At 30.8% G+C, this 16699-nt stretch overlaps 2 protein-coding genes across 8 annotated transcripts; both read left to right on the top strand.

The window, feature by feature from the left end:
* Positions 1 to 717: 717 nt before the first annotated feature.
* On the top strand, positions 718 to 8594 carry LOC113846186 (DNA repair protein RAD4). Of its 7 annotated transcripts, none has more exons than XM_027474173.1 (15): positions 719 to 848; positions 1299 to 1373; positions 1449 to 1481; positions 1595 to 1680; positions 1844 to 2131; positions 2217 to 2309; positions 2763 to 2858; positions 2980 to 3081; positions 3459 to 3508; positions 4089 to 4823; positions 5920 to 6163; positions 6245 to 6439; positions 6535 to 6687; positions 7368 to 7577; positions 7907 to 8409. In XM_027474173.1, the coding sequence occupies exons 5-15, from the start codon at positions 1880 to 1882 to the stop codon at positions 8306 to 8308; spliced, it is 2532 nt and encodes an 843-aa protein (XP_027329974.1). In that variant the 5' UTR covers positions 719 to 848; positions 1299 to 1373; positions 1449 to 1481; positions 1595 to 1680; positions 1844 to 1879; the 3' UTR covers positions 8309 to 8409. The 7 variants fall into 7 exon arrangements, 6 of the variants coding, with proteins under 6 accessions (XP_027329970.1, XP_027329974.1, XP_027329969.1 ...); XM_027474170.1 differs by lacking the exon at positions 1299 to 1373 and having other exon boundaries at positions 721 to 848; positions 1844 to 1912; positions 2000 to 2131; positions 7907 to 8548; XM_027474172.1 differs by lacking the exon at positions 719 to 848 and adding an exon at positions 1176 to 1203.
* A 3282-nt stretch (positions 8595 to 11876) lies between these two features.
* On the top strand, positions 11877 to 13962 carry LOC113874461 (GDSL esterase/lipase At5g37690). The gene is made up of 6 exons (XM_027512685.1): positions 11877 to 12108; positions 12224 to 12351; positions 12446 to 12572; positions 12878 to 12990; positions 13161 to 13410; positions 13739 to 13962. Exons 1-6 carry the CDS (start codon positions 11877 to 11879, stop codon positions 13948 to 13950), a joined length of 1062 nt encoding a protein of 353 aa, XP_027368486.1. The 3' UTR covers positions 13951 to 13962.
* The last annotated feature ends 2737 nt before the right edge of the window (positions 13963 to 16699 follow it).

The raw sequence follows: 16699 nt of genomic DNA, 5'->3' as shown, positions 1-16699 counted from the left end.
AAGGTTACTACAGTAAAAATATATAATATAGAAAAGTTAAAGTTATTGCAACGATGATACTATTAAAGAAAAAAATTGTCATAGAAAAAGATAAAATAAAAGATGAAATAAAGATTTTATTATTTAAAAATTTTGAAAGTTATGAATAAAAATATTTATTTTTGAAATATTTTAAAATAACACTATTTTATATTAAAAATAATTTTCATATGTCACTTAATATGATAAATTATTAATTTATTAATAATAAAAACTAATATAACTAATAATTGTTAATTTATGAATTAAAATTTTAAAAATTATAATTTAAAGATGAATTTTAATTAAAATATATATTTTAAGGATAAAGTAAGAGTTTAAAATTTTGTTTTAGAGGATTAATTTAAACTATACTAAACATTTTAAAATTAAGGTGGAGGTAATGCTTTAATTATAAAAATAAATTAATTAAGTTTTGAATTTTATAAGATTTTTACTTTAATTTTTCATAATTTAAAATTTATTTATTTTAATTTTTTATAATTATTTTTTATTTTACATTAAAAAACTGGAATTTTCATGAAGTTAGTAATTAAAATAATATAATTTGAGGATTAAAATATGTATTTACTCAATATTTTTCGTTTCAGGGGCTTTTGCGTCCTTTTGCTTATGGGGGTCATTTTGGTATTTTCCGCAGCGTCACTTGGATAGTAGGGGTGCAGACGCAAGTAGCGTAACACAATCGAGGTTCCCAACAGTTTTGGGCGCGACGGGTCTCTCTCTCTCTCTCTGAAGAAGAAGAAGAATGCCACACCGAAGAGGTGGCGGTTTCCAGCGGAAGACGCAATACGTAGCCTCAACCTCAGGTAGTTTCCGTCGCTATTCAACCTTCTTCTCTGTTTCTTATAAGTCATAACATTAACGAATTCAAAATGGGACGATATTGAAAAGAAAAAAAGGGGAAAAAAAACACTGAAGAGGCAATGCTTCGATTGAGTCTACTCGTTCTATTGAAACCTGTATGAAATCGGGAAGGTTTACTTTATTTCATTTTTTAGTGAAACTTGTATGCATTGGAAGAAGCAGTCTGAAGATATAGCAATCACTTAGATAGACTTGCGGAAATTGTTTTGAGTTTGTAAGTGTAGAGTTTTTTTTTTATGTGCTGGGAATGGGGAATAGAATTGAAGTTGCAAGTTTTGATACTTGATCACTGAAATTGTAATATGGGAATAATAATCTTTACTTGGCTTGGTTTCAATTTCTACTTGAGTCAGGGATCATTTTCTTAGTGGAATTGAAACCAAAATTAACAGGAGAAGCATCATTGTCTTAGCTTTCCCCTAATCGAACAAATTAATGCTATACCCGTAGGTTCATATCAATTGATGGTATGTATGAAATTAGTATTTGTTTTTGACCTTGTAAATTCTGTTGTTTTTGAGTATTTCCTGTCAAAATTGCAGAAAATGAAACCAGACCCCAGCAAAATTCAGAAGGTGGAAACAAATTTCAATCACCTAGTGATAATGGTTTGATTAATATCATGTCCAACCACAATTAAGCAAAATCGTAATACTCATGAATAATTCATGTTTATGCTGGATTTCAGGAACACTGACCAAAATATCTCGGGAGGCCGTGGGAAAGCTTTTATGTCGTGCTAATAAAGTTGGCACCTCCAGGAAGAAGAGGACGGTTGGCCCCTCTTAACTTGTTCTTGTTGCTTATTAATAATTTGTGCAATTCTTTTGGTGACTTGGTTACATGATTTAACTTTATCCTTAATGTTTTAAGTTTTAGTCAAATTATGCGTGTTAAGTTCTTAAAGCAGCATGTTGTTCTTCTGATTTGCTTATAGCCTGAGTTTGAGCCAGAGCAAAATGGAACTCAAGTCATGGAACCATTTCTCCAACAAAAGACTTCGGAGGTTGGTCATTGTAGTAGAAATTACATGGAGAACGCTTCTATAGGGGAGAAATGTAGTAATTTAGATCAGGACTACTTGGATAACCAGGAAGAACAAGATGACTCAGATTGGGAAGATGGTACAGTTGCCATGGATGATCAGCATGTGACAATTGAATTGAATGTAACCCCTCATTCAACTGTACAGAAGCAAATTCGTCGAGCTTCTGCTGAAGATAAGGTCAATTACTGCAGTATTGGAGTTACCTTTAATATGAAAATAACCTTTAGCCACTTGCTAAAAGTAATTTTGTAAAATTCTTCAGGACTTGGCTGAACTCATACACAAGGTTCATTTGCTCTGTTTACTTGCTCGAGGAAGATTAATCGACAATGCTTGTGATGACCCTCTCATTCAGGTTAACTTTTAATTTTTATTATATTTAGTGGATAAAATTCTTCGGAATATGATAAAATTTTATGTTAGCATTGCTATTATAAACAACATAATTGTGTTATCAAGCCTTTACCTCCTTAACATCCCTCTTTTGTGGTAATCAATAGCTCAATTTCTTGTATCTTATTTTTGTTTTGGTTATATTTTTAAATGGTTGCAATGTTCATGTGTATGTATACGTTAACTGCATTATCTATCTTGATTGAGTTTGTGTATTATTGAATTTTGCTTGGTTCTATCTTGACTAGCATGTTTAGTAGCTATTAATTTTGAAGAAAATTTTTTAAGCTCTCTTCGGAAGTTAAAAACAAGAAACTTGTTTGGCTCCAAAGTATGCTAACCTAATCGCACAAAATTTTGAAGCTTTTTTGACTTAATATTGCTTGTTGAGTTTTGCATTTCTTGATCATCTCAGGCTTCTTTGCTTTCGCTACTTCCAGCACATTTACTCCATCTATCGAGTGTCACAACAAAACTCACTTCAAAAGCCTTACATCCTTTAATATCATGGGTATGATTTGATTTAGCAAATATAGATATTATCTTTTTTGCATTTAATGTGAAGTTTTGTAAAAATTCATGTTATATCATGTCTCATATCTTGTCTAATTCCTTCTGTGTAACGCTTGCAGTTCCACAATAATTTCCATGTTAAAAACTGTACGAATAGAGAAACTTCACCAGGCTTTGCTTTGGCATCAGCTTTAGAATCACATGAGGGCAGTCCTGAAGAGGTAAATATGTCTTTAATAGGGCCTTCTTGTTTACTATGTTTACTTTTTGATTATATACTTTACTAGATTTTGAGTTTGTCCTTTGATCAGGTTCCCATTCATTGCAGTATGATTGCACAGGCAAATAACTCATACTACTTTTATCATTGAAACTTGAAAGTGCGGGATCTGTTAATAATTCATTCTTGGCATGAAAGAAAGGATTTGCTAATCTTTTAACTTCTCTCTTCTGCTTATAATTGAGTTACCTAAACCATTAATAAAATAAAGTTTTTTAAGACTGGTTGATTCTGTTTTCAATATACTTTATATAATTGCATAGTACTTTGAGGAAAGTTTGCAAGGAAATTTTTTATTTTTTATTTTTACAATTGCAGATTGCAGCATTATCAGTGGCACTATTAAGAGCTTTAAATCTTACAGCCAGGTATTACTATTACATATGAGCACAGAACAGAATATCTTTCTATCACTCATCAATTACTTTAATTATAGTTTTGGTTTGAAAAATTTGTAGATTCAATACTTTAGGTGCAATATTAAACTAGTATTTTTCTATTTGATGAAAAAGATCATGATATTGCATAATTTATATAGTTGATTTCCAACTGCTGAAGCAATCCTTGATTTATGAATTTAAATGAATTATTCACTTTTTATTATTTGGGATGGGAATGATAAAATACTTACAGTGATGTTGCATGTAATGAAATGAATCTAGAAAAGGAACAATAACAATAATAGTGAAGCAATTACTCTAATTTGACTTTCATATGTTAAAATCTTGTAGAAGAATGAAGTTCTGATTTAGGCATATAGGCAAGTCAGAAGAGTACCATAAAATAAGAAGTAAAATGAAATATGTTAAAACAAAAAAAAAAAGAAAAAAATTATAAGTGAATCAATAATATTGCCATGAACTACCAGTGTTAAGAAAATTTGTTCAATTTTTATAACTCATGGACTAAATATGTGGAATTAAGTTTCTTACCAGAGGCATATTTCAGGTTTGTGTCCATTTTGGATGTTGCGTCTCTCAAACCAGATCAATCCTTTAGACCAGTTGCAAGTGGATCTAGTAAGGGAATATTTAATACTTCTACACCAATGGTAACTAAGCGAAAATTGGATTTTAAGTCACCTCAAGAATCATTATCTTGTAACAAGAAAGAAAATGTCTGTGAAAGTTCTCCTGTCCATTCACGGAGAAGTAAGAAATGTCGTGTGACAAGCCACATGGCTCAATCTAGTGAAGACTTGACTGATAGTGTTACAGACTCACAGACTTCTGAGACACATAATAACCCTGAATCATGTCTCAGTGACAGATCTCAAAAATCAAAGAGGAAAGGGGATCTTGAATTTCAGATGCAATTGCAAATGGCTCTTTCTGCTACAGCAATTGGATGTCAGGAGAGCAAAAAGGAGTCAGGTGCAAATACTGATTCATCAAATTTTTCTTGTCCATCAAAAGGAATGAAAAGGGTTACAGGTGAAGAATCTTCAAACTGCCCCCAAGTAATTTCTACAGCAATTGGATCAATGAAAGTGGGATCTCCTCTGTATTGGGCAGAAGTGTATTGCAGTGAAGAAAATTTGACAGGAAAGTGGGTGCATGTTGATGCTGTGAATTTGATTGTTGATGGAGAGGACAAGGTTGAAGCCATGGCAGCTGCATGCAAAACATCTTTGAGATATGTTGTTGCTTTTGCTGGGCAAGGGGCCAAAGATGTGACCCGCAGGTTTGATATTTTCACCTTCATATATGTTCAGCATGATCTCTGTGATGTTTTTGCAACTTTTTTAATACCAATCAAATTCTTGATAGCTCTGTATAAGTCATAAGCTTTTTTAGTGCTCAAGTTGTCTTTTTTTTTTTTTTTTTTCTTTTGGAAATTTCAATTATCCTTAGGAAGTTGGGATAAATTATTTGTTTCTTGATGATTGGCACAAACTCATTGAAAACTTCTTGGACCCCTAAAAGAAAGCCAACCCATGACAAGTTTTGAAGTGAACAAGCACGATGGGATCAGTTATGGTTAATGATATTATGATATACTATATAATTTCTTTCATTCTCACCCTCAAAAGAGAATATATGAGAAAACCTGTTATAACAAAATATTATTGTTCATTAGGTCATAGACACACTGGATATTGAAAAACCAGAATGCTCTCCTAGATGTCTGAAGGATTAAAGTTAAAATTACTCAAGCTGTTGAATTGATTTTTAGAAGTGATCCAAGATGAACCCCATCGCCACAGCTGGACTAAGATCCGGGATGACCACAACCACCCCAGAGTGGGAGCCCTTCTTGGATGAACTCACCATCATTTTATCCAGATTTCAGTGCGGACTTATTGCACTACCTTGACACAGGATAATTTTAGCTTCCAATAAATCCTTAATAATAATAATCAATTGAAAGAAGTAATTTATTCTATTCATGTAGTGTGATAGTATTTGTTGAAATTGCAAAAGAATATTTTATGGGGACTAACATAGTTTTTAGTTGGAGGGGAATGAAAAGAGGGAAGAGATTTTTATAATTTTACCTTGTGTGGATTAGATATTTGGGGAAAAGGGGGACCAAATCTCTCCCCTCTCATTTTTGCCTCCCCTTCAATGTTGGGACCATTTGGAGGGGAAGATAAGTAGCTTATAATTTTTGGATTATTCTGATTAATTTGTCCTTAGATTTTATTTTCCCTCTCCTCTCCTAGGATATAATAGTACATTAGTTTTCTTTTCCCTACCCCTTGTTTGAACCAAACATTGCATAAATTATTGAGGTTTGTGACATTGTCTGAAAATGCTAGTACACATTGACCTATTAGGTACTGCATGAAGTGGTACAAGATAGCATCACATCGAGTTAATTCAATGTGGTGGGAGTCAGTGTTGGCACCATTGAGACACTTAGAGTCTGGGGTAACTGGAGGTGTGGTTGATTTGACAACAAACCAAATCCTTGCTTCAGAATCCAACTTGAGCAATTCTTTTGCCTCTACAAGGAGCTCTATTGAGGATATTGAGTTGGAAACTAGGGCCTTAACTGAGCCGCTTCCAACCAATCAGCAGGTAGTTTCAAAGTAACCATGGAAAACAGGTTTAATATTACACATGGTGACATTTATGCTGATTTTTTTTATCCCTTTGCAGGCCTACAAAAGTCATCCACTTTATGCCCTAGAAAAATGGCTTACAAAGTATCAAGTGCTTCATCCAAAGGGCCCAATTCTTGGATTTTGTTCAGGTCACGCAGTTTACCCTAGGACGTGTGTGCAAATAGTTAAGACAAAAGAGAGATGGCTCCGGGAAGGGCTGCAAGTTAAACCCAGTGAACATCCTGTGAAGGTATCATCTGGCTGACAGTGTTACAGTACTCCATTGTATTATTTTCCTTCTAACACCTTTTTTTTTTTTTTTTGCCAAAAAAAAAATCCATCTAGGAGCTTCAACGTTCCATAAAGCCTCAAAAAGTACAAGATTCTGAAGCCGATGACTATGGCTGCACTGTTTCTAAGGAAAATATTAAACTTTATGGGAAATGGCAACTGGAACCATTAAATCTGCCTCATGCTGTGGATGGGATAGTTCCTAAGGTATTGTATCGTACTTTCTATGCGTTCTTTGAATAAATGAAAAACATCGATATGAAAGATAATGTGTTTGTGGAAATTACCTTGCAAAGCATTGAACTCTTTACTGTGATTTGCACACTGGATCATTACAAAATAACTGTTGGTTTGAAATTTTAGATTTGGATCTCATCACATGATTGGCACCCCAACAATATATTCCTGCTGCTCCAGTTTATGACTGCACTGATGAAGACTGTTCTTGTTCTTAATTACCATATTGTAGACAATGAGGTGGCAATGGAAAAAACCACTTCCATTTCTCAACCAACACAATAGTTTGGAGATTATATTCCCCAACCCAAACATTCCCCGCCTATTTGATGATGGATCCAATTTTAAAACATTTTTTAAACCCCCATCTGTCTTGTGACAGGGAGGAGTGCTACAAATAGTCAACTTTTTATATATATTTTTTTCACGTTTAACTCTACGGAAGCAGTAGAGAGAAAGACCTTTTAGGCATGAGTTTATGGGAATGAAGTTGATTGTGCTTAAACACAAGTGGCTTCTGCATTAGTGACTGTACTGTCTTAATAGACATGCATATGAACTAACTATAAAATGCACATGCATATTTGCTTGTTTAATGAGAATATAGATATTGTCATATTACTGAGTTATATTTACTATTTTCCATCTAGAATGAACGTGGTCAGGTAGATGTTTGGTCTGAGAAATGTCTTCCACCAGGGACTGTGCACTTACGGTTTCCAAGGGCATTTTCGGTTGCCAAGAGGCTTGAAATTGATTATGCACCTGCTATGATTGGTTTTGAATTTAAAAATGGTCGTTCATATCCTGTCTTTGATGGTATTGTGGTGTGTGCTGAGTTCAAGGATGTACTGCTAGAGGTATATTTCGTTTTCTTACTGAATAAATATTATTGTTGCAGATAAACTGAATTTTGATTTGTGAAATGAGTATATTCTGCTTTATTGTTGAATTTAATTTGATAAACCTTTTTACATTGTAAAGTATGGTAGCTTGGGTTACTGGGGCTAGCAGTTTATTAATAAGGATATATTCTTTGATTCTGGAAATCCTTCAGCCCTTTTTCGCTAGATTTATTTCTAAGGACTAAACTTCCATCTTCTCTCCTCTTCTAAAGTTTGATGTTTTTTACAGTTTTGTTTTACATTTATGCTATTAGTTAAATTTTTTCTATTACTCCTTTCACCAGGCATATGCTGAGGAAGATGAAAGACGACAGGCTGAAGAAAAGAGAAGGGATGAAGCACAAGCTCTTAGTCGGTGGTACCAGCTTCTTTCATCTATTGTAACTCGTCAAAGGTTAAATAATCGTTATAATAACAGTTTGTCATCAGAGATGCCATCAACTAGTGTCCAATGTACGAATGTTAACGAGTCAAATGCCACAGTTTGTGGTAGTTATGACATGAATCAGACTCCAAGACACCAACAGGTGGACGAACGGGATACTGATATTGATGCTTCATTATGTACTCCAGTAAAAGACCATGAGCATGTATTTTTGAAAGAGCTCGAGAACTTTGAAAAGGAAACAGCTCTATTGACAAAGCGATGCAAATGTGGATTTTCAGTCCAAGTAGAAGAATTATAGTATCCATTAGGAAAAACACTTTCTGCCTAGATGCTATCTATCTCTATAATGCTTCCATTAATGAAAGACGTTGTATGGATTTTTCTCCCCCGTTTTGCAATCAGTGTAGGGAGTCATGCCGTTGTTTTATGAGTGACGTGGGATTAGATTAGATGGCTTCGGCTCTACAACTAGGCTGTAACCTGAAAGATTTATGCGCTTAACTAAGTCATGATTAGTCAGTAAAATATTTATGATTTTCTCATTTATTTTATCATCTTTAATTTTTATTTCAAGTCTATTCATCATAAGATATTTTTCTTTTTCATGTTCCCTTTCCAGTGTTTCGATAGTTTTTACAGTGAGTGTGGTATTCGTTTCTCATTTGACTCATCCTAATATCATTTAAAAAATATTGAAATATAAGTCACAATTTGTAATCATCCCTTTTAAAATTATGTTTTAATTACAATGCACAAGAGTTTAGTATTATAGATGTTTTTTTATTATGTTCTTTAATTAAATTTGGAGTCTCTTTAATTATTTTCATAAAATTTTAAAAAAAATTATTTGCTACCGTATTCGTAAGGGATAACATCTCTGAATTAATAGTTGTAATTTAATATCTAAAAGATTAAAGAATATTTATATTTTTTAAAATAAATAACTAACTATATAAAATTAACAGGTTATGCAGTGACAAAATTCATAATTTTTTTATTGTTGCATTTACGTTAACACATGCACACACGATTTGTTCCAAATTTTACAGCTTACTTCAACAGCTTCTCCATTCTTTAATTCCTACAGTCAATCCAATTAAAACTCATTATGTACATATATAGTAATGATAGTAAATGTTACATATATTATAAATTAAAGTTAATATATCTACTATAAATTAAAGCAAATATATTTATTTTTTACCGAGTCTCATCATAGAAGATACGAAACATACATACATACGTCACATTCTAAAAAATATAAAATAATAATATAATCAACCATATTGATACGTTAATTTAGTAATAAGCCTGGTTAAACAAAAACAAACTTGTACTAGGTAAAGAAAGAAGAAACTGAAAGGGAAAGAAAAATTGTTGGTAATTTTTTTAATTACTAAAAATTGTGAAAATTTGTAGTTATCCTTATCTGTTCTTCTCATAAGCTTCTACTATTTATTGCATTTTTTTCGTTGTTTTCGGCATTTTTGTGTTGAAAAGTGGTCTTCAGATCTCAAAACCATTTTAAGAAAGTCGCAACATGTTTCACGGGATCTTGTGCCCTCGAAACCCTTGTTACTCAACAATGTATGTACAGCCGATGAAATATTTTTAGTGTTCTTTTCTGTCGCTTCATCGGTTTAAACTCCTCGTACTCAGCGTTTAAGAACATGTTCTTTAAAAAAAAAACCTTGTTTGATTATATTTTAATTTCTTTTTATGAACTCTTTTAAAGATCTTTTTACTCAGCATTCTTGGTTAAAAATAGTTAAAAAATTTTGCTATGTAAAAACTAAACAAAATATGTTAACACAGTTAACACTCATTTAAACATTAGATGATAACTAATATTTAAAGTTTTAGTAATCTCAATCTAAAGATAAGTAGCTAATAATAGTAAAATTTTATTAAAAAAATATTTATTATAATTTTATAATTTTAATATAATAAATTTATACTTTTTTTATAAAAAAATTTTATTTTACAAATACTTAAACTCATCTCAATGGACTAAGTTAACAAAATTTTAATATTTAAAATATTAAGTAACATACACACATTGTACATAAAAAGTGACTGTTTTTCTCGTGAGTCAGTCAGAAATTGGGTAGTCTTTTTTTACTGTCATCTTGGTAAACGATCAATGTGAAAAAAAAAATAAAAAATAAAAAAAATAAATTAAAATCTATCTTAAAATTAAAGGATGAAAAATTTTATTTTATCTTTTATTTTTGTATATTATAAAATTAATCATTTTATAATACTATTCAAATAAATTATTAAATTAATTAATTTTTCATTTTATAAAAAACTATGAAGTAATATAATTAACTAATTTGATACTTGGTGTAAAAGCATTTTAACTTAAAAAAAAGTTTTTTAAATTAAATCACATGACATTAAAATGTTTAAGATATTAATATTTTTGCTTAAATTAAGCCTTACGAAATTGTTTTATTTTTATTGTAATTAGTCATACAGTAATAAATTTTCTTGCCTAAACTATTTTAAATTGTTATAGAATTAGGTCAACTTACACACATAATCTAAAATGTTCAATATATATAATAATTTGTTTCTAAATTTTTATATTTAATTGTTCTTAAATGAACTATTATGATTTATTTTAAAATTTAATTTATATGAAAAATATACGTATCTTTAATGATTATAATTTGTATAACACATTATAAAGTAAAAAAGTTCAAATGCGTGTTAATATAATTTTTATATGTTAACATTTGAATCTAAACCATATTTATTTATTATATTTTTATTTTATACATTTAATTATTGTAATTTGAATTTTATTTACAAAAAAATAATTATTTGTTTACAATGAATCTTAACAAACTACAAATTAATAAAATTTAAACCTAATTATATGTATTTTTTATCCTTACATTTTTATGAGTTTCTTTTTATTTTATTTTAGTCGTTCCAAACTTTTTCTTTCGGTTTTGGTCCCATATTTTTAAAAATTTAATCTGGTAAATTATAAATAATGACATAACTAATTAAGAGACAACTGCATGACAATTGTTTGCAAGATTACTTAAAAAAGAGATAAAAAGAAACTCATAAAAATACAAAAATTAACCAAAAAAAAAAAGATTGAAAAACTAAAAAAGAACCCTTAAAATTTTAAAGACTAAAAACATATTTAAATCTAAAATTTATTTCATAATTTCTATGAGAAAAGGATACCCAAAATAAAAATTCAACTTATCCTTTCCCTTCACTTTCCTCCTGTTAAAATCAAGTCCACGAAGTAGGCATGGCATTAATTACTTGCTGTTGTTCTTTTCTCACAAAAATATAGGCTTGGTTTGTCATTCTTCAAAGTCTTCAGCCAATTAACCAAGTAGAACATCAACTTAGTTAACCCAAGCAGCACTAGAGGTCAAGCCTAATTTTAAGCAATCTTGCATTACCTTCAATGGACAATATAGTTGGTAAACAATATTGAATATATTTCATATAGTTCCTTCCTCACTTAATTTCCTTGTCCTTCAATTAACTTGCAAGCAGATCAAGTAAAGGTGTTGAGCGAGGCTAGTCACAGCTAATGCAACAAAAATTTAAGTGAAGGAACTAGCAAGAGCTTTACATTGCTGACTCACTGTTCTAAGTTGGCCAACTCCTAGAGACTTCAACCACCAAGTTTTATGATTTTACTATTTCACCAAGATGAGATTAACCATTTAGCCTCACTCCTCAAGTGTCAATGTGGTTTGGAATATAACCACCTAACATGCCTATTTGGAGAATTGACACAAGACTACAGTGTAAAACCATAATGTGGCTCGCTATAAAACTGACTCATATCCAAGTGTTCAGCAAAAGAAGGTTAAAAAAATCAAAAGATGTCAATGCCAAGGTTGGTTTTTGTTGCCTGTATCTTCTCAGTGGCAGCAATTGCTTTAGCAGCTCAGCCTGTGACCTATATCTTTGGTGATTCCTTGACAGATGTTGGGAACAATAATTTTCTACAATATTCTTTAGCGAAGTCTAACTATCCTTGGTATGGTATTGACTATAGTGGTGGCCAGGCTACTGGGAGATTCACCAATGGGAGGACTATTGGTGATTTCATATGTATTTCCTGCATCTCAATGCATTCTCTTGTTACCTCTTTCTTGTAATGAAATTGAATAGTTTTGGCAAGCCATGCTTTAATGGTTTTATATTTTTATTTTATGGCCTTCTGCAGCGGCTAAGCTTGGAATCACATCACCACCAGCTTATTTGTCAGTGTCTCAAAATGTTGATAATCTCCTTAAAGGGGTAAACTATGCATCTGGTGGGGCAGGAATTCTCAATGATACAGGACTTTACTTTGTAAGCAGAATATTTCAAAGTTTAAGGACTCTATTTACAGGTTAGAACTTGAGTGGTTTCTTATCTAACTTGTATTATGTCTTGAATATTTTAGATTCAGAGGTTCTCTTTTGATGATCAAATAAACAATTTCAAGAAAACTAAAGAAGCAATCACGGCAAGAGTAGGTGAAGTGGCAGCCAACAAGCATTGCAATGAAGCCATGTACTTCATTGGAATTGGTAATGCTCCATATTCACAGAAGAATACTATTTTACAATTCATTATTTTGAATGTTAAAAACTTCAATTCCTTAGATGTTACGGTTTTATAAACTGTTAGCTTAAGGTACTGATTAAAAAAAATTTAAAAGCTTTTATTGAAAAGTATGTCATTCATAACATGTTTGGTTTAATTTCTCCAAAATATGCACTTAATGTTACTAATACATCTTTATTCATTAATTTTTTTAATCACTGACTTTAGGGTAATTGATAAAAAAATCCAAATATACTACAACCTTAATCGATCAATTGCACCATTGCAGGCAGCAATGACTATGTCAACAATTTCTTGCAGCCCTTCTTGGCAGATGGCCAGCAATACACTCATGATGAGTTCATAGAGCTCTTAATCTCAACCTTAGATCAACAACTTCAGGTTAGTCAACGAGTAATTGTTAAAACCAACGTTTGCAATAACTTAACAAAACACCATCCTCTATGAGACCATTTTTTAATATCTCTATCAATATCATCTAAGAGTTTTAACATTACATGAAATAATACACACACTTAACCTCAATCAAGTACTAAATTTGATTATTTCAGAGTCTCTATCAGCTTGGAGCACGAAAAATGGTCTTTCACGGACTTGGTCCACTTGGTTGTATTCCATCGCAAAGGGTTAAGTCCAAACGAGGCCTATGTCTAAAGCGAGTCAATGAATGGATCCTTCAGTTCAACTCCAATGTACAGAAGCTAATCAACACACTAAACCATCGTCTTCCAAGTGCTAAATTCATATTTGCTGACACTTATCCGTTAGTTCTTGACTTGATCAATAACCCATCTACTTATGGTAATTTAGCATTGCTACTTTATATCTTAAAATGAGTAAATTATTGCTTTAGTCCTTAAATTTGTAACTTTTTTGTTTTCAATTTCATTTCTAACTTAATAAAGAATTCATTTTAGTCCCTAAGTTGTTTTTATACTAATTTCTATTATTACTAAACATCAATAAGACTTAACAAAAAAATTTTGTGACGGGTAAATGTCAATATAACATATCAAATTAGACTAGTATGGAAGGTTAGACAATAGAAATCAATAGAAATTGCAATCATGTATCAATTTTTTGTTTCCGGCTATCCTTAACATTAAGTGTGTATTTAATGATTCCGCAGGTTTTAAGGTTTCAAATACGTCTTGTTGCAATGTAGACACGAGTATTGGAGGTTTATGCTTGCCAAATTCAAAGTTGTGCAGCAACCGAAATGAGTATGTATTCTGGGATGCGTTCCATCCTTCAGATGCAGCCAACGCTGTTCTCGCAGAAAAATTCTTCTCTGTTCTTTTCTCATCAGCTCCCTCTGCAGCACCGGCGCCATCACCTTAATTTTTTCTAAATATATTGAAACACTGAATTTTATAACCAAAAAATTCAATCGGTGTCCATTTAGCCATAGTTTTGGGAGTATATTGTAACCGATACTGTGAATTTTAAAGTGTAACAGTAACAATCTATCACTTTCAATGCACCTAAAATAATTTTAAAAATTTTATATTTATTAGCTTCTTAATCAGTGTCATTATTCTTTAAGAAATACCCTGAACTCACTATTTATTTATTTTAAAAGAAAAAAAAACTTGAATTAAAGTAAAAAGAAAATAATTTAAATGCCAATCTTCTCTTCATCTCTTGTTATTTTTTGAAAAATTAAAAATTATAACATTTTTTATTTTCTTTTTTCTCGTACAAGGCACGAGAAAAAATCGTTCTCTTATTACGTACGCGCTATTAAGAGTTATTTGGTAGCGTTTAAGTTTTTCTGTAGAACAATTTTAGGAAAATTACTTTTTAAAAAGAAGATAAAAACTGATTGACAATTAGACAAAAAAAAAACTGTTTTTTCCAATATCCCTCACACCATTCCTCCCTCCACTGCACTCACTTCATAACTAAAAAAAGAAAAGTGTTTTGCCTTTCGAAAAATATTTTAAACTTGTTTTTATTTTTCAGTTTTCAAAAACATGACTTTGAAACTTTATTGTAAACAGAAAAAAAAACTTTATAAATAAAATTTTTAGAGCATGTTTAATTTCCTTTTCTAAAATAGTTTTTTATTTTTAAACAGTAAATCAAACATATTCTTATTCTTTTGTTTTCAAAATTAAAAAATTACTTTTATAAAGAGATTTCAAACAAGCCCCACAATTCTTCAAAAAGAAGAAACTGTCTGTTAACCTCTGAATTTAGAATTTAGAATTTACAAGTTATATAACCAATGAACAGAGAGAGCCTTCATATTTGAATTTGTTCGTCTAAATTTACAACTTTACCTTTCGACATTAAAATCTCTTATTTGTACGTGTTTGGCTGTGTTTAGAATTTCTTCTGCCACCTTAAAATCTAAATTTTTTTGCATTTGTTTGGTTATGCTTAGAATTGTTTCATATGATCAAAATCTCATTTTTAAAGGATGAGACTTTCTTTCACAAGACCTCAATCCAATTCAATCTTCCATATTTACCATGACACAATCCAGCAATTAAGCATTACAATATAATTTAAAATATCAAGATTGGTTATTTATTGCTCTCAGTTGAAAGGCCAAATTTTTCCACATGAGAGAACTTAGATGAGTAAGGCCCCCTTCCATTTAAGCGAGTCACATCAAGTACTTGACAAAGCCCTCTCCCGATCTCTAAAAGAAGAGGTAAGAAAACTAAACCTCTTCAGTTAGAAAAAGAAATCATGAGGCGAAACCAAGCACAAAAGGCTTATATCTCAAACTTAAATAGAAAGGGCCACAAGCCACCATCTAGCCTCTATTCGGTGTGGTTAAAGCAAAACAATCATCATCGAGCATTCCCCAATCATTCACATATGTATATAGAATAATGCGGAAAAAACAAAATTTGCTAATAATTCCTTAATTTTAATGAATAACAATCGAAACCCAGAAGACTAAACAACTTCAAAAAATTTTTAAAAATGTTCGAAATTCAATTTAGAAAAAACTTGGGAGTATCGGCAGTGAATTCGTAAATCTTAAGGAACAATACCAAAACCCAAAAAGAAAATAATAATAACAAAATTTAGAAATTGTGGAACCTACGAGAAATAGCAAGAATCCATTGGAAATGGGGACTATGCCAGTCCAGAGGTACCGATTGATATTGCATCTTTTCGTATTCTCTATGCCACGGTTAGAGAAATAGAGAATCATAGTAGATGCATTTTAGTTTCAGTAGAGAGAATCATAAACTGAGAAAAGAAAGATGATTTGGAGAAGAAATGTTTAGGGGCTACGATCCATGAATAGATCTGGGAAAACAGCAGAAGTAGTGACAGAGAAGAAGGGGCTCGTAGTTAATTTATATATGGCTGATTGGGCTAGGGTTTGGGGATTAAACGAAATTACCAATTTACCAATGTAACTGCAAAGCCATTTAGCGGAGACGGGGGCAGCGCGTTGGCACGAATGCACGATGCCACTAAATTTAGAGAAGAGGAAGGAGGATATATTTCTGGCTGAAATTTGATTAGAAACAGCAAATATATTTATTGTATTTTTATATTTTTAATATAATAATTGTATATATTTTTTAAAATGAATATTTAAATATAGTGATAAATGAATATTTAAAAATTAAAAATTTAAAAATTTGCATGAAAATTTTTTAAAATGATATAAATATTTGGATTTCAAAATATTATAGTGACAATTTATTTTCGAATTCATTCTCTATATTCATTGTTTAATTATTATTTTTTATATTTTATTAATTTTTTAAAATTGTAAAAACAACTTTTCTCTATATATTTTAGCGAAGTTAGGATACAAAACTGTCATGTAACTATATATTTAAAAGTATTTAAAAATTTAAATTTATATCACCTAATCATAGTTTAAGACACATGTATTTGAACAAACTTTGAAAATGCATTTTTGTTGCTATATTTCTATCTTTTTCTGTTACTTAATTTGTAAAAAGACTTTTTCTTATTTTTTTTTTTTTTGAAATTCGAAAAATATGAAATTTTGACAAAATTATAAAAATATGATTTTTTTTTCAAAAATCACCATTGAACTTTTGATTACTCTTTAGTACTTTTTAAATATTAATTATTTTAAAAATTA

Source organism: Abrus precatorius, unplaced genomic scaffold (genome assembly GCF_003935025.1).
Source record: "Abrus precatorius isolate BTA unplaced genomic scaffold, Abrus_2018 Scaffold8, whole genome shotgun sequence".
Classification (NCBI taxonomy): Eukaryota; Viridiplantae; Streptophyta; class Magnoliopsida; order Fabales; family Fabaceae; genus Abrus; species Abrus precatorius.
The sequence above is the reverse complement of the archived record's forward strand: the minus strand, read 5'-3'. Positions and strand labels throughout refer to the sequence as shown.